Source organism: Nanorana parkeri, unplaced genomic scaffold (genome assembly GCF_000935625.1).
Source record: "Nanorana parkeri isolate BGI_ZX_2015 unplaced genomic scaffold, ASM93562v1 scaffold1, whole genome shotgun sequence".
In the NCBI taxonomy this organism is placed as follows: Eukaryota; Metazoa; Chordata; class Amphibia; order Anura; family Dicroglossidae; genus Nanorana; species Nanorana parkeri.
In genome coordinates, this window is record NW_017306269.1 from 1,064,836 (window position 1) to 1,085,537 (window position 20,702).

At 40.8% G+C, this 20,702-nt stretch overlaps 1 protein-coding gene across 1 annotated transcript in view; it reads left to right on the forward strand.

The window, feature by feature from the left end:
- The window catches only part of USH2A (usherin), a 534,204-nt gene that overhangs the window by 305,337 nt on the left and 208,165 nt on the right, over positions 1–20,702 (forward strand). Inside the window, exons 41-42 of the mRNA XM_018556052.1 lie at positions 8,123–8,273; positions 10,220–10,362. Coding sequence (XP_018411554.1) covers positions 8,123–8,273; positions 10,220–10,362 — 294 coding nt within the window. The remainder of the gene's footprint in view (positions 1–8,122; positions 8,274–10,219; positions 10,363–20,702) is intronic.

Sequence of the window (20,702 nt, forward strand, 5' to 3'; positions counted from 1 at the left end):
TGCTGCTCCAGTGGGCGGCGCTCCGAGTGGGGTCATCTGGCAGTCTCCGGCCACCTAAATTAGGACCCGGAGACTGCCAGATGACCCCGCTCGGAACGCCGCCCACCGGAGCAGCAGTGACGCAACGCTCGGCGAGGTATGTAAGAAGAAACCTGACGCTGAGTATAAGCCGAGAGGGGCACTTTTCAGCCAAAAAAATGGGCTGAAAATCTCGGCTTATACTCGAGTATATACGGTACAGCTGCAAGTCTCTAGAGGTATGTCTCCATAAGGTTGGCACAACTAGCCACTCGGATTTTTACACATTCTTTAAGGCTGGCCATAGACCTGTCAATTTTTTTTGTGCAGCTGATTGAGGAATGCTGGCTGAAAGGGAGCCAACAGCCCCACACACTGTGCGAATTCGGTCAGTGCATGGGCATCTTAAGGCAAACTGATCCAGCTCCTTCAAGTTGGATGGGTTTCGCTGGTGTACAGCAATCTTTAAGTCATGCCACAGAGTCTTAATTGGATTGAGGTCTGGGCTTTGACTAGTTTATTCCAAGACATTTAAATGTTTCCCCTTAAACCACTCGAGTGTTGTTTAGGAGTATGCTCAGGGTCTTTATCCTGCTGGAAGGTGAACCTCTGTCCCAGTCTCAAATCTCTGGCAGACTGAAACAGGTTTCCCTCAAGAATTTCCTTGTATTTAATCGCCATCCATCATTCCTTCAATTCTGACCAGTTTGCCCGTCCCTGCTGATGAAAAACATCCCCACAGCATGATGCTGCCACCACCATGCTTCTCAGGGTGATGAGAGGTCTTGGGTTTGTGCCAGACATAGTGTTTTCCTTGAAGGCCAAAAAGCTCAATTTTAGTATCATCTGACCAGAGTACCTTCTTCCATATATTTGGGGAGTCTCACATATGCCTTTTGGTGAACAGCAAACATATTTGCTTATTTTTTTCTGTAAGCGATGGCTTTTTTTCTGGCCACCAATGTAGGCTAGCTCTGTGGAGTGTACGGCTTAAAGTGGTCCTATGGACAGATACTCCAATCTCCACTGTGGAGCTTTGCAGCTGCCTCAGGGTTATCTTCGGTCTTGCCTCTCTGATTAATGTCCTCCTTGCTGGTCAGTGAGTTCTGGTGAGTTCTGGTAGGTGGCCCTCTCTTGGCAGGTTTGTTGTGATGCCATATTCTTTCCTTTTTGTTAATATGCATGGATCACTTTTACGGTTTTATTTTTTAAATAATTTTTTAAAACAAGTTATTTACATGATTTCACTTCACCATTGTGGGCCATTTTGGACTATTTTCTGTATGTCCATTACAAGTAATCCAAATAAAAATCCATGACAATATAAAAGTAGCATTGAGATTAACACTGTGCCGTGCATAGCCTTTACAGTGAAAAGAGCTGTGGGAGGGTCCCCACAGGTCCTCCAATAATAGGCTACCTAAGAAAACTACAGGAGGGGTGCATGTAAAACCAGTCACACTTTACAAAGAGAGAAAGCAGCAGCGACTGGTCTTTATTACAATAAGGGTTGTAAAAAAAAAAAGCTGTTATAACAGTATAGCGGATGCCTTTAACACTACAATTAGGAGGATTTACCAAGTCATTTAGTGACAGAATCAGTACCTATTTTGTGTGTCCTCCCTCACTTGGTTGTTGGGCTGCCAATCAAATCTATCAGATAGTCAATGGCCAACTAAGGGAGTATGCATGGCAGCCTTACACTGCTGCTAATTTCAAGGCAGTGACTTAGCAGTGTCAGCTCGGCCTGTAATGGGAAGTGATGTTGATGGTAGGTTCTCCAGGAATTTGCAACAGATAAACTTAAAGGAGAACTATGAGATGAGTGATTTCCAGTAGATCAGGAGGTGAGCGAACACATACCGGGTTCGCTCACCTCTCGATCCTGTCACGGCTCTCTGCCGTGACAGGGGGAGGGGCTGGATTCCCCTCTCCCCGCTCCGATCCTCTGGCGATGACTGGCAGAACGGACGGGGGAGGGGGCGGGTACAGCTGGCTCTGCCTCTAGATAGGCAGAGCCAGCTGTCACTCCCGCAGCTGGGCGGATAGCTGTAGCTCGCGGTATACTGAGCTTAGGGTAACGGGAGGACGCTAGTTTGTGTCCTCCCGTTACCCTAAGGAGAACTATGGGGAAAAGTCTGACCCCATAGTTCTCCTTTAAGAAAACTGTATACATGATGCCATACATACAGAAAATAAATGTAGGGTTTACCTATACTAGAGAGACAGTGTAATTACACTGAGCAACTGAGTGCTCCCTCTAGTGGCTAATCTACAAGTCTTTACATTTACTGCAAAAACAAAAATATTTGTTATTGCAGTAAATGTAAAAAAAAAAGTTCTATCAAAGTCACAATATTAACTGGAAATATTCACATGCTAAAAATACATTGGGGGCATTTATCAAAACAGGGGCAGACAGAATCTGGAGCAGCTGTCCATGGAAACCAATTAGATTCTCTCTTCAGTTACCTTCAGTTAAGATTTGAAAATTAAAGATAGAAGCTGATTAGTTGCCATGCACATCTGCTCCGGATTTTCTGTGCTCCAGTTTTGATCAATTCCCTTTATTACACTTTTCCTTTAAAATGCATACATACACCCAAGAACTCATCAGGGTCTCCTTTAAAGCAGAACTCCAGGTAAAATGTTTCTAAACTCTTTCAGTGGGGCTACTGGAGCCAGCCGGCTTTGACAGTGCTCCCTCCTGCCTGTCTCCTCCTCCACTCATCGGCATCCTCACACTATATGGCCAAACGTTTGTGGACACCTGACATCACACCTACATGGCTCAATGTATGTGGACATCCCTTCAAATGATTAAGTACAGGTGTTTCCCGGGTACCTATTAATGCTATTGTGCTCTATCATCCTTGGGTAACACTTTGGGGAAGGACATTCTCTATTCCAGCATGACTGTGCTCCTGTACACAATGTGGGCTCCATAAAGACAGGGTTTGATGAGTTTGGTGTGGATGAACTTGAGCGACCTTTACAGAGTCCTGACCTCAACACTACTGAACTCCTTCAGAATTGGACGTTGATTGTGATCCAAGCCTGCTTGTCCAAAATCAGTACCTGACCTCAAAAATGCTTGGCTGTTATAGCTACAAAGGGGGAACATCTCCATATCAATGCCCCTGGTTTTTAGCATAGAGTCCAACAAGCTTATATAGTGTGTTAGTCAGGTGCCCATAAACATTTGGCAATAGAGTGTACATTGAAACTACATGCAGGTTCAAGCCCAGTATGTGTGCAGTGCCCCAGAATCCTGCCCTAACATATACGCAAAATGAAATTTAAAAAAAATGAGCATTTTATCAAATGTAACAGCTGAAAATAAAAGGTTAAGTATCATATTTTGTCTCCGCTTAACTCTATTTGTGATGATAGTCGCAAACAATTGGAGCAGTAATAGTGAAGAGAAAACCGTTGGAATGGTTTTAGAATAGAGATATACACTTGTACGTTTCCCATTTTGAATTGAACTATTCAAGCCTGCAGCAAAATTCCGCCAACCCAAAAGTGTGAGAATTCTCAGGATGCTTATTTAAGGGGAAAAAAATTAAATCTGTAAGAACTGTCTTTAATCTTCCCGAGGCCAATCTTCCCGAGGAAAATAGCGCTCTTTCCCTTTCCCATCAACACACAAAAGACTGTTTTCCTCTATAATATTCATCAATGTTTTGCTGTACAAGTTACAAATGTTCTTCATTATTCCTTTTTAGGTTGAATTATTATATTCATACTAATTGTTATTAAAAAGAATAATGAATGACATTGGAGACCTGGAGTACTTAAAAGCTGAACTCCTGGAAGATATAAAACATGCTAAACCAGTGTAATCTGGTTATGTATTAATTTAAAAATCATTGTATTTTACTTACATATGGGAAAAGTGTCCGAATTTGACTTGATTTATATATAAAGACAAAACTTTTTTTCAAAAATTGTAAATGAATTAGGGAATGTTTAAAATCTCCATGCATATTTTTTTTGCCATCTGAAGAAATGTAAAAACAAAATGTAACTCCACTTTAAAAAATAAAAAATAAATGGATATACCATAAATAATTGCTGCACAAGCCATTTTGTAATTTAGAGCAGAATTCCAGGATGTGCAAAATTAACCCTTGCAATGGGGCTACCCTCGCACTACAAGGGTTAACTTCTCATTTTGGTCTAGGGGACAAAATAAAGAAAATATAGATAATTGGATCCTTGGTCCTGTGGCAGTCAGCACTCCCATCTCTCTCTCTCTGCTCCGAGTGTGGTAAAATGCATCCCTCTTTCCCACCCCAGCATGCCCAACATGAGAGGTATACAATCTGATATTGCTCAAGCAAAGGGAACAGCAGAGACCTGCAAATTTAACTCAGCCGAGAATGCAGTGTGAACTGTATGGGCAAGGGAGTCAGAGCCGATGGTGGATTATCAGGCAGAGGAGCATTAGCAACTGGGACAGCCAGTGGAGGCTGTCCAAAGACATAAGATTGTTACCCGTCCGAAAGTTGACCAATCAGGCAGCTCATGTCTATTGGTAACCTGTCTGTTCTCCTTCTTGTTGCAAGTCTACCCATCAGCACTAATGAGCTGAAAACAATGCAGTCTATCTCGGCAGTTGTTGACCAGGAGGGCTGAGTGAGCGCAGTAAAAAGGAACTAGAAAAAGAAACAACAAATCTATATACAGTAGGTCATAAATAAGAGCTATATTTTACAGCAAAAATTGTAATATGGTAATACTAAGTCAAACATTGCTTCAATGTCAATATTATAATAGTTACTTAAAACATGTACTTAATACAAAAATGCACTATCCTTTAAACTGAGTTCCTCATTCATAATATACTCTCTATTTCTATGCTCATGTCCCCCAGTAGCCATATATGTCTGTAAAACATAGATCAATGCACACTACAATGAAAGTTTAAAAAAAAGAGCGGCACAACTCAGACTGATAAATTTCAGAAAGAATAAGTTGTACTATAGCCTATCTCCTGCCATTCCCCATCCCCAGTCATGTAATGACTCCGCCAGATCACTACAGATGGAAATCTCGAGGAGCAATGCTCAGCCGTCTCTCTTCAGCAACAATCAGTAGAGAACCTTTGAATTATTTGTTGCCACAACTCCATTTCAGGCCTGATTCCTATATTAAACTCTGAAAGAAGATATTCGCCAATGACCCAGTTTATCATGAGCACGCATTGTGGTGCCATTTACTCCATGTGTATTCATAGCCTGCCCGGTATCTGCATCTCTCTACTAAGCCCGATACGGCGACTCTCGTAGGCTTTCATTTCTCATCAGCGTTCCTCATTGTACATTGATAGACGGGGAACGTGGCGGTATCCACTTCGGCAGATGCCGGGGAAAAAAAGCCTTGACGGTTACTCTGAGGAATTCTGTGTGGATAATATTTCATGAAAGCTGGAGATGCAAAATAAATAATCTGAAAATACACAGAGTTCAAACATAGTCTATGTCAGAAGCTCATTTTCTGCCTCTCTGGGGAGACAGTAGCAAGAGCTGTGTGCACTTCTTCCCTGGCTAAGCAATGCCCAAAAAGTGTAAGGAAGATGAGCAACAAATGATTTATTCAAATAATTTTAAATCTACAGTATTTTAAATCTACAGTATCTATCTATCTATCTATCTATCTATCTATCTATCTATCTATCTATCTATCTATCTATCTATCTATCTCTTTCTATCCATTGTGATGTTTGGGGATATTAGCACATATGGTGAGTGCTTTAAGGATGCAGTCCACTCGAAATTTCTTAATTTTAAGGGCTTGGTAGCCCACTTTTATTGAAATGAAAGTTCACACATCCACCTTGGATACCCTCACAGGGGTTGTTCAGTACAGCATCCATGCACTGCTTGCAACACAACATAAGTATATAAGTATATCCTCCTTTTAACATTAACACTTTTGACCCACTGGCCTTCTCTGTAGTACTGTTCTGCACTTGTACTGGCGGCCCCTCAGGCTCACAGCTCTCCTAGCCTCACTAGTTCTCCCCAGCCTTCCTGACTGTCTTTGTGTGCCTCCAGCACACACACCACCTGCCTCTACTTTGACTTTTGGGGGAGTCCTACTGACACCTGAACACGGTCTGTTCCTTCCCAGCAGGAGCTCACTTGACTCCTCTCTGACTTCTGGGGGAGTCCTCCTCACTCCTGAGCACCGTCTGTTCCTATCCCAGCAGGAGCTCATCTGACTTCTCTCTGAGTTCTGGGGGAGTCCTCCTGACTCCTGAACACCGTCTGTTCCTATTTTCCAGCAGGAGTTAATTCCTTTAGTCAGCACCTTTCCTTAAGGGCTGTGCACATCGGTGCAATCATCAGGTTCTGGTCATTGCTAAACCCTGAACCCAGGGTTCCTTTCCAAATCACTTTGAATCTTCCCTGTTCCAGGATCCCAATCCAGCTCTTTCCCAGAAAAAAACCTTGCTTCCTGACACCTCTCAGTCCCTCTGGCTGAGAGTCCTGGGTGAACATAACACCAAATTCCATGCTGGGATTGTCCCACAATACCACACCATGGACATAAAGATGTAATAGTGAAATGGCAAGAGAAACTCCAGACATGATATGAAAATGATATAATACCAGGTTATATGTGGTATAATCTTCTTTTGGACATCATGGTTACCTGTGTTGGATGTTGCAAATACATTGAAAACTGTGGGAAGTAATTTCTTTGAATTAAAGGAAATAGATGGGACAGGATTTAAAAGTAAATGGACTTGCTTAACTACCTCCCGGCCAGCCGCTGTGTATACACGGCGTGCCGGGAGCTTCTTTGATGTAACTGGGCGTGCATACACGTCCTGTTACATCCGCCCGGCGCGCGCGAGCGGGAAATCCCCGCTATATTGAAGTGTATCCAAAGCCAAGAGTTTTTTTTAAAGTTTTGAATAGACTGCTGATAGGGTTAGCACTCTTATTAGGTTTTACATAAGAATTTTTAAAAAAGCATACAGTTTTTGTGGGGCTACCCCTTCACTGCTTGTTAAGGTTTAAGTGCTTGTTTTGTCTAGGGGCTAGACTGGTCCTCGCATTTACTTGCATTAGAGGTGATGAAGCTGAGGGACTTTCCTCAGGGGAAGAGAGGTGAGTGAGATGATGTGCAATGGCAGCCAACCAGTGTCACAGCCTCACACAGAAGTACAGGTAGCAAGCCTGGACCTGCACAGAACCCGCACTAGTTGACAGGTAAATATTCCCGCACTCCAAAAGGTATTAGCTGAAAAGCCGGCATCCCTGCGAATCAATATTGTGTTGGCCAAACAGCCGTCTCGATGCTGATTGGCTTGGAAGTCGGCTCCCCGGCCAAATATCAGCCAGATAATGGGTAATGAAATGCCGCCCGGCTTTCTGATTGCCCTGGAAGCTGGCTCCATGCTAGCGGAAGTACCAGTTTCAGTACTTGGTATCGGTGAATACCGAAAAATAAATATCGGTACTCGTACCCGATACCGGAAAACCGGTATCAGTGCATCCCTAGATAACATTTATCAGATGCTACCTCCACTTTGGGCTGATACATTTTCACATGTCTATCTGAACAAACAGTTAAAGAAATGTATAGTATCTCTTTAAATCTTGTGTGCATTGTAAGGCATAGATGGTAATTCCTTATGGCTCTGTCGCAGATGTTACCTGTAATTACACATTTTGTAGTGGCGTCATGGAGTGAAAGCACGAGGATGTAAAAAAAAAAGAGCGTTTCCGAAGGCAAATATCCATCATGTGTTTACTGTTTGCTCAGCTTGCATCTAAAAGCTACCTTTTAAACGTAATGTACCATAAAAGTAAGTTTATCTGCATGAAGAATAAAATTGTCGCTATAGGTAAGGAAACATTTTAGTATTATTTTAACCCTGTTAGCCTTGTGGTAATGCTGAAATAAGATTTTGGTAGGAAGGTAGTTCAGAAGTAAAACATTAAATTAAATGGTCCATGTTAACATTGCTGTTGATCCCGAGGAGAAGTTTTTTTTTCCAGTATATGGAGCATTTCAGCTTTACCCAGCATATGTTCCCCATAGTTTTATCTGCTCTAATTCACCACGTTCCTTTTTTCCCCAACAGCTCCAGATGGCGTACTGCCTCCAAGGCTTTCATCTGCCAATCCGACCAGTCTTCAGGTTGTGTGGCCTACACCAGTTCGTAATAACGCTCCTGGCTTGCCTAGCTATCGGCTCCAGATGAGATCCACAAATCCCACCAACAAAATCACAGAGTAAGCAAAATCACAACTGCTATTCTAGATCGATTTGGTAAATAAGAAAAGTCAGCTTTTGAAAATATTGAGGATATCCTTGGATGTGAAACAAAGGAATTGAAATGCAGAAAAATATAGAAAATGAATAACTGTGTTGAACAAATTTTATGTAAAATTCAGATGTTATTTTGAAAATTATATTGTTCTTTATTGATCGATTTTTGATTTTTTGGTATTATTATAAAACATCAGATTTCAGAAAATGTAGATAAGGAACAAAATTAAACAAGATTCCAATGAATAATTGTGTTCTATGGTTTGTACATTTTTTTGGTATGTAAAATTGCTACTTATGCAAATATAAGGGATGATCTTGGGATATTTAAATAATGAATAAAGATGTAGAACATCTTGAAAATGAATAATTACATTAGAAATATGTCATGTAAAAGTAATATTTGTGTGAATGTGATTTTGAAAATAATATTGTCCACTCAGTTACATAAAGTCAGCTTTGCAAACATTAAAGTGACACTAAAATCAGGAGTTAAATCTTAAAAATGCATTCAAGTGCTCTAACTATTAACATGAATGTATCTTATTAGTGTATCACTCGGCTGCAGGTCCTCAAATTATCTCTGAATTGGTGCTGACACTGTCCTTCCTTCTGGAGGGTGGCTACTTTTGCTTCCCATGGCCCCTGTGTGTGTTGTATAGCAGTCACCGCTCCAAGCTCACTCCTGTGATGGACTAAAATCTCAATACAATTTTAGTAAACTAAAATGAGATCGAAATCCATCACGGGAGTGATCTTGGAGTGGTGACTACTTCACAACACACACAGGGATTATGGGAAAGAAAAGTAGTCATCCTCCAGAAGGAAGGACAGTGTCGGCACCAATTCAGAGATGATTTGAGGCTCTACAGCCGAGTAATACACAGATAAGGTACATTTTTTAAAATAGTTAAGGTACTTCAATACGTTTTTAAGATTTAACCCCTGAGTTTAGAGTCACTTTAAGGAAATTCATGGGACATGCATAAAATATAGAAATGATATGTACAATTTATATGTGATTTTGAAAATTATTTTGTCTATTCCAGTAATTTTTTTATTACATAAAAATGAACTAGGAGCATTTGGTTCCAGTAAATATTTTTAATTTAATAATCAAAGAACACTGTAGAAAATGGAGATGTAGTGTGATGACATTTTAAAAACTGTTTATTATTGTGAAATCTTACTAAAAAGATGACAAGGAAGTATTACTTAATTTATAAAGAAAGCTATTTTTTTTCCAAATAACACTTTTTAATAGGTTTTAGAAAGAAAGACTTCTAGGAAAACATTTTTTTTTTAAACACTGAGGGGGATTTATCAATACTGGAGCAGACAAAATCTGGAGCAGTTGTCCATGACCAATCAGCTTCGGTCTTTCATTTTGAAAGCTTAATAAACTGAAAAGAGAAGCTGATTGGTTGCCATAGGCAATATTATAGATAATAATAACAATATTATAGGTAATATTATAGAAAAAAAAACCTAGAATTAGGACATTTGTATTGCAGTATGTCCACATATTGTTTTCAGAATATTAATTAATTATTTAGTCTATTTATTCATATATACAGCAATTAATTTTAAAAAAGCTCGGATTTTAAGCCATATGTGATAAAACTGATTGAATTTCCAGGATCAAATCCAAACTTATGGATGGATTTTCTCTGGCTCATAAAAATGAATGTGTGCAGATCATCAGTTTAATAATCCGTAACAATTTTGCGCACATGAAGTACATTTTAAAGATTCCTGTAATATTAAAAGAAAAAGAGACCTGATGTATTTTTGTAAAAAAATACTGATATCATTTTTAACAAACATTAAAGGTTGCTTAAGAATATTTAACTTGATTACATCATGATATTTACCATAAATCTAACCTGTTTTCTGCTTGTCGTTGTAGTCTATTTTCAGGCCCTAGTGCTTCCTTAACCTACACCATTAAGGATCTTCAGCCGTATACAGCATATGAATTAAGGATTGTTGCCTTCAATGTGTATGGTGAAACTTACAGCAGATGGGTCAATATGTCAACAGAACAAGACAGTAAGTACATATTCTATACCATCTGTCATGGTAGCAGGGTAATTATTGTCTATGTTTTTAATAATAAAGAATAAATCCAGGAGGAATATAGGCATTCCAAGAAAATACTGGCTAATACAAAATGATAACATTGGCACACACACACACACACACACACACACACATATATATATATATATATATATACAGGACAGCGCTGACTGGCGGAATGGATGGGGGAGGGGGCAGGTACAGCTGGCTCTGCCTCTGGATAGGCAGAGCCAGCTGTCACTCACGCAGCTGGGCGGATCCAGACATAATTCTCAGGATCCGCTTCAGCGGTGGCGTCTCAGTATACTTCAGCTGCTTCAGCTGCAGCTCGCGGTATACTGAGCTTAGGGTGACGGGAGGACGCTAGTTTGTGTCCTGCCGTTACCCTAAGGAGAACTATGGGGAAAAGCCCTAACCCTATAGTTCTCCTTTAATCACTGATAACACTAAACTGATGAACAGAAAAAGCGTTTTAATCGTCGCCTATGGGCGTTTTTTGCGATTTTTGGCGTTTTTACGCAATTTTAAGGCTTGACATGTTTGGTGTCTATTTACCCGACCGATCTTCTGCCCCATGTGCTCCAAGATGGAGACTCTCATAGTTTAAATATATATATAGATTATTATTATTTATTTTTTCCCCACTTTTTTGTTTTTGTGTTGGGAACTGGCATTATAACAGTTTGCATTACATAAACTTTCTGAATTAACTTTGCAGCTACCGGATCAGCACAGAACAGTTTATTCCAATTTAAATTGACTCTGTGCAGGTACCTAGAGGATCAGGCAACCATCATCACACATCCTAGTAGTCAGGACCACCCCTACCTGAGCCAGCCGGGAGAAGGGAAGAGCAATGGGTTAATGTGGTCTGGAACCATCCGAGCTATCAACCATGCAGAACATGGAGGAGGGGGCTTTGGGGCCAAGCTATCTGCTGGGGGGTGCTGTTAGATGCCCATGCTGCTGCCCCCCCCCTACACACACTCCTGCTTCCCACCCCCATGAGATGTCACTTGAGGCTACCACTTCAGGCTGCCTCATTATGCCCCTGCTATAGCTTGCCCATACCCTCCCAACTCTCTATTAATGTGATGGGGTAGTGTGGAGTGGGCAAGTTCTGACACTACCCTTATGTCTTGGAGCTTTGTCCAATCAGAACTCCCTGGCATTTGGGCAGAGAGCTGGTACGGAAAGCCCTTTAGCTGCCTGTTTTTACTACATATCAGCAACATTTTTCTTAAAAGTGACGTTTATCACAAACTTAAAAGAAAATGCAGGTAACAGCAAGTATATTCAAGGCTTATTTGCAGTGGTTTTCCTTTCCATTAAGTATTTTTTTAATTTAATTGCAATGTTCCTTTCAACTTGCTATAAATATTGAGTACTACAGGAGAGTTATATCCCTAGCACAGCCACCTCTCTCCTTGTACCCCTTTGTGCTGACCTTCCGTACCTCACCTCTTTACATAAACATGTAGCTGTCGGGGAAAGAGCAAAGGGAAAATGCCTTGAATCTGTTGTGGCTGTTGACATCACATCCAAGGCCTCATGCACACACAACACAAGAGCAAAATGGTATATATGCTATCCCAGAACGCATTATTCTTGATAGAAATTTTAATGTACTGTACGCGCATATGAGCATATACACGCGTACACGTGCGTAACATACACAGAAATACGGAGCCTGGACTTATCTGGGAGTCTATTTTTTTCTCTGCATCTTTACACAGCGCAAATATACAGCTCCATACACAACTACAGAAAATACGCTGTGTGCATCTATATGCAGCGTATTGTATGGCAGTGTGAATTAGGCCTAAGAAGGCAGATCAAAGCAGCTTCCCACATGTGAAGATCTTACCTCAACTGCTGTTCTGGTGGTAAAATTCTGATTCCATATCTGCCTCTATGACAGTGGTCACCATGATAAAGAGCGGGTGAATCTACCTAGTGAGGACTGAGGGTTCTAATACTTTCTAACTCTATCCAAAATTTTAAAAAGTAAAAAGTTTTGGCTGGAATAGTCAAGTCTAGGGTTAAAAGCTCTCTATGTGTTCACTCTGAGCATTTCTGTGTTAAAATATCTAATCTGTATCTCCTAAAAAAAAGACCAGAAGCTTAGATGTTCCCACACTGCAGTTCTCACTCAGTAAAGCCCATGTTCTGTAAAAACCTTTCCTTTCTTTTTGGCTGGAGTACGGAAGAGTTGGGACTGCTCTCAACTTCACCTTCATCCTCTCATTTCCTGTCCCAATAACAGGGTGTCAATGCTGTGCATTTTTTGGGAATGATTGTGGACTTATTTACTAAGGAAAATGAACAAGAGCTGATATATCTTGCTATAGTACACTCAGGATAGTATGAGTGGACTGGAGGCGCGCATTCATAATGAACGCAATCCCTGAACCTATCTAAAAATTTGTACACTGGTGTTCGATGCATGTGGTTCAAGTTCGCAGTAAGGGTTGAACATCTAAGTAAATGTGTTTTTTTGTGCCTTCTGTTCCATTATGATGTGCTAAGAAATGCGTGTCAGAATTTTACCAGACAATGCTAAAAAAGTAAAAAGAAAACCTATACACTTAGAAAGAGTGAGAAACTGACTGTATTTTAAGCAGCCAGCAATGCTTGTTTGCATAGAAGAGTTCAGGTTGCTATAGAGCCGCCCAATCGCTTGTATGCTGTCTTCAAAGGTGCACCCCCTCTTTTGCTGCTGCCAATCCTGGGCTTCGCTGTGCCCCACAATGGCGTCTCCGTCACCGGAGTTTGGAGGGAGATCAGCACAAGATCTACCTCCAGTGTTGGGAATTTGTCAGTGAGGTGTATTACATCACTTCTGCATTCAACTTTCGTTCTCCAGCTACAGAAGCCGGAGAGAAGCTGGTGAAGCATGTCTCTGCTTCATCAGCTTATTTGAGGGTCTCTAGGTAGCGTTAGGGGTCTTAAAGACCCCCGATGTCTCCATAAAGTCACTATAAAATGGTTATCACATGGGGGATTCTTAGCCCACTATGTGATAGCAATAAAATTAAGTGAAAAAAATGTTTAAAAAAAATTAAAGGTACATAAAAATATTAAAGTCACATATACCGTATTTTGCGCACCATAAGGCGCACCGGACCATAGGACGCAGGAAGATCCGGTGCGCCTAATGGAGCACTGAACAGACCGAAGCTGTGACAGAAGCTGTGACAGAAGCTGCAGTTAGTGACCGCTGAGACAGGTGGCACTGTGATTACAGCGCCACGGTCTCAGTGATCACACACAACAGACGAAGAACGTACGTGATCTCGATCGCCGCCGCTGCTCGCTTTTAATACGAGTGATCTGATTAGGCCACTTGTATTAAACGAGCAGCGGCTCCTACTGTACATTTAGCTCTGCAGAAACTGTATGTCTCGGGTGTCAGGCGATAGGGATTCGCTCCATAAAACGCAGGCACATTTCCCCCCGCCTTTTGGGGGGGGGGGGAAGTGCGTCTTATGGAGCAAAAAATACAGTATATAAAACTTAAAAATACACAATCATGTTTAAAGTTCCCTGCCCCCACATACACGCGCAAACATGCATCGGGTGCGCCTACGTGCAGCAATCATTTTAGGGCCATTCATCACTGTCAACACTAAACTGAAGAGTGGTAAATGCTTTTAGTGTCACCAATGGGCAATTTTGGGTAATGTAGATTTTGCGATTACGCAGGCACGCGTAATGTTAAAGCTTAGCGTGCTTGGTATCTATTTACCCGACATGACCACGTCTTTTATATTTTACAAAAAATTTGGGTAATAATACATGTTTCATAACATAATGTAGGGAAAACTGTTTGTTTTTTTTCAACATTTTAGGTCCTTTTTTCATTATATAGTAAAAATTTAAAATTCCAGTGGTGATTAAATACCACCAAAAGACAGCTCTACATGTCCCTAGAAAATGGTATAAAATTAATTTCAGTACGTTGCATGGGGGAATAAATGTAAGTCAAAGTATCGCAGTGCTGAATACTGAAAAATGGCCTAGACAGGAAAGGGGGTTTAACACCCCGGACTTTAATTGGTTATAGGTTTATTTGTAATAATGATAATAGTAAATTGTATACATAGTAAAATAAATAGTTAAAATAAATATAAAATAAAAATCTCTTTAATAAAATGTAAAAAGAACGGTCAGCTGCTAATTCAGCTGAAGTTCGTTGTGAATATCCACAAGGTGTGAACTGGAGACATTGGAGTTGGATGTCCATTCTGGAAAGGGTTACATGATGTAACTATTGTGAAGCTTACATTGTCTGCACAGATCTGTTTTTTTAAGGCTTTTCAATAAACATACTGTATGTCAACTGCATCATTTTTTTGAAGTTTTACTCAGTTTTATCGCAAATAAAGTTTAACTTTCAAGTTCTCATTCAGAAGGTATTTTATAGGCAATTTCTACATGCTCTAGGGAAAAACATAGAGTAAGACGATTAGATATGAACTGTAAAACAGGTGTAAACAACAAGGGCACGAAAAGGGTGTATTTTATCTCTACCATACATACCAACATGGCCAACATTGCAGGCCTGGTATGAGTTCAGACTAATTGGTCAGATGTGAAGCAAGATCAGGGCATTGCAGAGCAGACTGTAACAATGGAGACATAAGCTTTGCTTTTGAAATACATGCCACTTTTGCTGAGTTATGACGGGTGAAACTTCAGCAGTCTGGGTGCCTTCTATTGATAAAACAAATTCCATACAGTATGTAAAGGCAGTGAAATCATTGAAATGCCAGTGATATTTAGCATGCACTGCAACTGAGCTAAAGACAGAAATTCCCCACTTTGCAGCTTAATATGAGTTATCTGCAAGACACTGCAGTCACGTTTTCTTTGATTTTTATCATGTAAATGGTGCATTTACCCTCTCAGCCAGCAGGTGGAGCTCTATGCACAATTTCACATGGATTTTTTAGGCTATTCTAAAATTTACAAAGAGCTTGAAACCATTGGTGCTGTTACTTTGCTTATCTTGAATATCAAAATATATAGCTTTTTATTTCAAGCGTCTTCTGGTTAGTCATGGATCTTTGCCCTTCACCTCAAGTGGTGGGTGTTTTGTACTGCTGCACTGACTGGCTGGGCTTAGAGGAAGTGCATTGAATACCAGTGGCTATAATTCAACCTAGAAGAATGGAGACATCTAGTTGCAGATAGGAATTACTGTGGGGGCAACTTTGGATTTTTTCATTTTTACTATTACTAGGCTGTTATTTTATTTTGGAATGGATGAGTCTAGAGGAAATTTAGAATGTCAGTGTAGCTCAGTCTTTGTGAAGTTGTAAGCAAGTGCTTGGATCCCTCTGGGATTCCAGCACTATGAATCTCCAATTGCACCAAACTGCAGAGGATCTTACTAAGCCAGCGAATTATGCCACAACTCCTTGACAGATTCTGCTTCATTAAAGTGCCACCTGTGCCCAAACAATGGACATTAGAATATTCCTATTAAGCAGTAAAAGCTATAAAATAAGTCATGATTTCTATAGCTGCTTGTAATGTGTGGTAATTCATTCTCAGAGATCTTCAAAGATCACAACAAAGACTCTAAAGTGTGGTTTCAGTTGGAAAACACCTGCTGTGTGTTTACATTAGAGTTACAGTGCATCTATACTCCATGTTTTTTTCGTTTTGGATAGAGTGGGAAGGATTTGAACTACTTTCAGATTTTACTGCAGTCAGAAGGTCTGTTGGAGAGATTCCTTCACTTCCTGTGCGGTAATAAGGTAGTCCCCTGGACAGGAAGTGAGAGGAAAGCTCTTTATCAGCAACACTGACAGAAGAAAAAAATGCTAGAGCCCCTGTCAGTTTTCTTTTAATGTCTGTTTGCCTGTTGCATATTTTCCCTAACTTTCTGTCAGGTAAAAGGTTGTCCCCACAACAGAAAATGAGGGGCGATTTCTCTAATGGTGCCCTGGATAGCAGTAAAGGGTTTTACCCTTTCCCTGTTCTATCCAAACAAAGAGTTTTGAGTATAGAAACACTTTAGAGAACTAGCAAGCACTCTTTAAACACTATATTTCAAAAACCGAGGTGTTAGTTTCATATATTTGCAAATCTATGTGGAAGCCACACTGCCCCATCAAGGCCCCTCTGTATAGTAAACATGTAACCCTGCAAAAAAATTGTTTTGTTTCAGATCAAATCCAATTTTTATTTCTTTCGTGTTTTCCGGATTTCGGATCCGTCCAAATTTTCACTTCGGAACGAAGCCACATGACTGTGCTTGTATTGCAACCCCCAACAGCCAAAAAAAAACATCTGATTGGCCAGGGAACATTCACATGTCCGATTTAGTTTAATTTTGAATGAAATTCAGATGGATCCCAATTTTCATTAAAGGACCATACGGATTCGTTCGCATTCAACTCGTTCAAATTCGGAATTTTGGATGCAAATGAATGTCTGATATAAACAATTCGTACAAACATCTATTCAGAACGAAATGCAATTGACTTGTCTACTATATCGAGCAGACATTTTATTCTGGGATGTACACAGCAATAAATAGATTAAATTCAAGCATGCCTAGAGGTAACTAATTCCTCCGCAAAGGTGACAATTCTCTGGGCAGCGTGGCTTCCACATAGATTTGGAAATATATGCAACTAACACATCTGCTATATATAGTATTATATATATTATATATTTTAATATATAGGGGGTCTATTCACAAAGCTGCCGAGGGCAGCCGAGTGAATGACCGATCAGAAGTGAAGTGAGCCGAACACCGTTCGGCTATTCACTTCAGGCTGGTACGGCTGATTTCAGCCGATGTACGGCTGATTTCAGCCGATGTACGGCTGATTTCAGCCGATGTACGGCTGATTTCAGCCGATGTACGGCTGATTTCAGCCGATGTACGGCTGATTTCAGCCGATGTACGGCTGATTTCAGCCGATGTACGGCTGATTTCAGCCGATGTACGGCTGATTTCAGCCGATGTACGGCTGATTTCAGCCGATGTACGGCTGATTTCAGCCGATGTACGGCTGATTTCAGCCGATGTACGGCTGATTTCAGCCGATGTACGGCTGATTTCAGCCGATGTACGGCTGATTTCAGCCGATGTACGGCTGATTTCAGCCGATGTACGGCTGATTTCAGCCGATGTACGGCTGATTTCAGCCGATGTACGGCTGATTTCAGCCGATGTACGGCTGATTTCAGCCGATGTACGGCTGATTTCAGCCGATGTACGGCTGATTTCAGCCGATGTACGGCTGATTTCAGCCGATGTACGGCTGATTTCAGCCGATGTACGGCTGATTTCAGCCGATGTACGGCTGATTTCAGCCGATGTACGGCTGATTTCAGCCGATGTACGGCTGATTTCAGCCGATGTACGGCTGATTTCAGCCGATGTACGGCTGATTTCAGCCGATGTACGGCTGATTTCAGCCGATGTACGGCTGATTTCAGCCGATGTACGGCTGATTTCAGCCGATGTACGGCTGATTTCAGCCGATGTACGGCTGATTTCAGCCGATGTACGGCTGATTTCAGCCGATGTACGGCTGATTTCAGCCGATGTACGGCTGATTTCAGCCGATGTACGGCTGATTTCAGCCGATGTACGGCTGATTTCAGCCGATGTACGGCTGATTTCAGCCGATGTACGGCTGATTTCAGCCGATGTACGGCTGATTTCAGCCGATGTACGGCTGATTTCAGCCGATGTACGGCTGATTTCAGCCGATGTACGGCTGATTTCAGCCGATGTACGGCTGAAATCAGCCGTACCAGCCTGAAGTGAATAGCCGAACGGTGTTCGGCTCACTTCACTTCTGATCGGTCATTCACTCGGCTGCCCTCGGCAGCTTTGTGAATAGACCCCATAGTGTTTGAGGAGTGCTGGCTATTTCTTTAACTTGGATTCATACAGTGCCACCATTAGCATTACCTCCGTGAATGTGTTGTGAAAATTCACAATCATGTGCAAGACAAATTAAAAATATATATATATTTGTTTGCACATTATTGGATCAAGGAAGTCAGCAGAGCTTTGCCTCATTCACTAAAAGAGAATTCCCTTGCAAAGTGAACAGCCTGATTAGTAAATCAACCCCATAATACACTGCAGGAAAATCCCTCTACTGGAGTCCATGAATTATGTAAGAAACGGATAACCAGTACCCACACAAACTTGAAATCAGTTTGGTTGGACTTAGCCTTTATTCCAGACACTGAGAGACCTGGCAGTAACACGTTTAATCTGATTAGTGAGCTGCTACGTCTCAATGTGTTCGTACCTATTTAATACTTTTGTTAAAACTAACACTCTATGTAGATCCTTAGGGCACATATCATCATTAACAAAGACCATACATTCTTGGGTTACCAGGGACATCGATGGTGTTTTAAGTTATTAGGTAGCTTCTTCTTAATAGATATGTAGGCATTCAACAAGATTCTTTATTGATTGGACTTCAAACAACCCTAACTCTTAAATCTAACAAATGTTGTAGCTTTGGATACAGAAGGAAGAGTTAGAACCTGTGTTAGATTTTTGATGCTGTCTTTGCCACCTCTGGGAAGATTAACCTTCACTAAAGTGATGAACCCTCACAGAAAGTGATGAAAAATCCAATAATTTTACAATTGTCACCAAACCAGGTGTTGGTGGTATGGGGACACTTGTTCCAGTGACATATATTATAGGTGGGATTTCTCCAAACTCCACAGATTCCTTTTTACTTCTTCTTGCACAAGACATAAGTATAAGTTTCCATTAAAGAAGCAGCGGCCTATAACCAAAACATAACTTAATTTTACTCCTAAACCTAATCCTTAAAATTCATCTTTGGTTTTTTTAAAGACCTCAGAGCAATTTTTTACTTAATTCCACTGTCACATAATACACCACTCCTCCTCTTGAACAATGAATGGGATCCACCACTGCAGTCTATGTGTGCTGGTGACTAGGCTTGTTGCTGCTTCTCTTTGTGACATCACCACACCAACACTGGAATACTAAAGACTTCTGGGGACCCTGTGGATGGATACCCAATGAGAAGTGTCCAAGTAACAAGGCAAGCAAGCAAGCCAAGACCTGCCTTATCTGCAGTCCACACTTGGCATGCAGGGAATTAGCTGGGTTGGTTAAACGTCATTTGAGTGGGGTTTCCACAGTTTAAACTTAACTTAACCTAATAACTAGAATTGTGAAATTAAAGTGTATGTCAGGGCAAGAAAATGCAGTATGCAGCCCATGCACATGTTTTATCCCTTTCATGACCTTGCAAGTACAAAAAAAAAAAGTTTTAATGTTCCAGAAATGCACTTAGATTCTAAGTCCTGCTATAAGCTGACGGCACCAAAAGATGCCATATGAGAGAAGTTCATTGTTAAGGTTTACATACAATTTAATAATAATCATGGTAAAAATGACACAATATTCTAGATACTGGTTTCTAGTAACCAAGGACACTGTGACAAATCCACTCCACCAAAAAGTGCTCTTATGTAAGGGACAACAGAGATGAGTACAATGACCATGGTAGCCCTCCAGTCTACTGATTTACATTATCCCTTCTCAGATGAAAGAAGATTTCCATGAAACTTCTTGTAGAGAATTCCCCTCTCACACAGCTTTTTAGTTTTCTCAGGAAAGTGTGCTATATGCACATATTCCTTGTAGCACAACCTTCTGGCTAAAACTAATATTGCACCTGGACCATAAGATACAATGGTTCTCTTGGAGAACAATCCAAGAGAATGTATCCATGTATCTTTTTCTATGTCGCTTAAAAGCAAACCTGTGCTTTGCTCATGCTTTAACCTCTCCTGAGCACCAAACACACAGGGAGAGCCCAGATCCTGATGCAAGCTATGACTTAGGCAAATGGTAGGTAACTCAGGGAATTTCTCCTTCTCACGTCACCCAAACAAGGCAATGGGGGAATGGAGGAAAAATGGGTAATGTACTGTAATATACTGAGAAGAGAAATGCTTTAGGTTAACGTGTTGCTTGGGTTTATTTTAAGTTAGCCAGGCAAAATATGTAACAGGAAAAAAGGGGTGGGGATCCCTGCTAATGCTTACAAGCAGACTAAGAGAAATGTGAACCTTCCGGAGTACAAGTAAGGATGCCAATCAGTTTCCTTGTTTTTTTTTCTGCAAATACCATTTTAAAGCTGAATTCTGGGATAAGCAAATATTGTCTAAATACAAGAGGAATGTCTTATGTTTGTGTGCTTTGTGAATTTCATCCAGATCTGGATGAAACTTTTCTATTCTGCAGCTTCCTGTAATAAAGACCGGTCACTGTT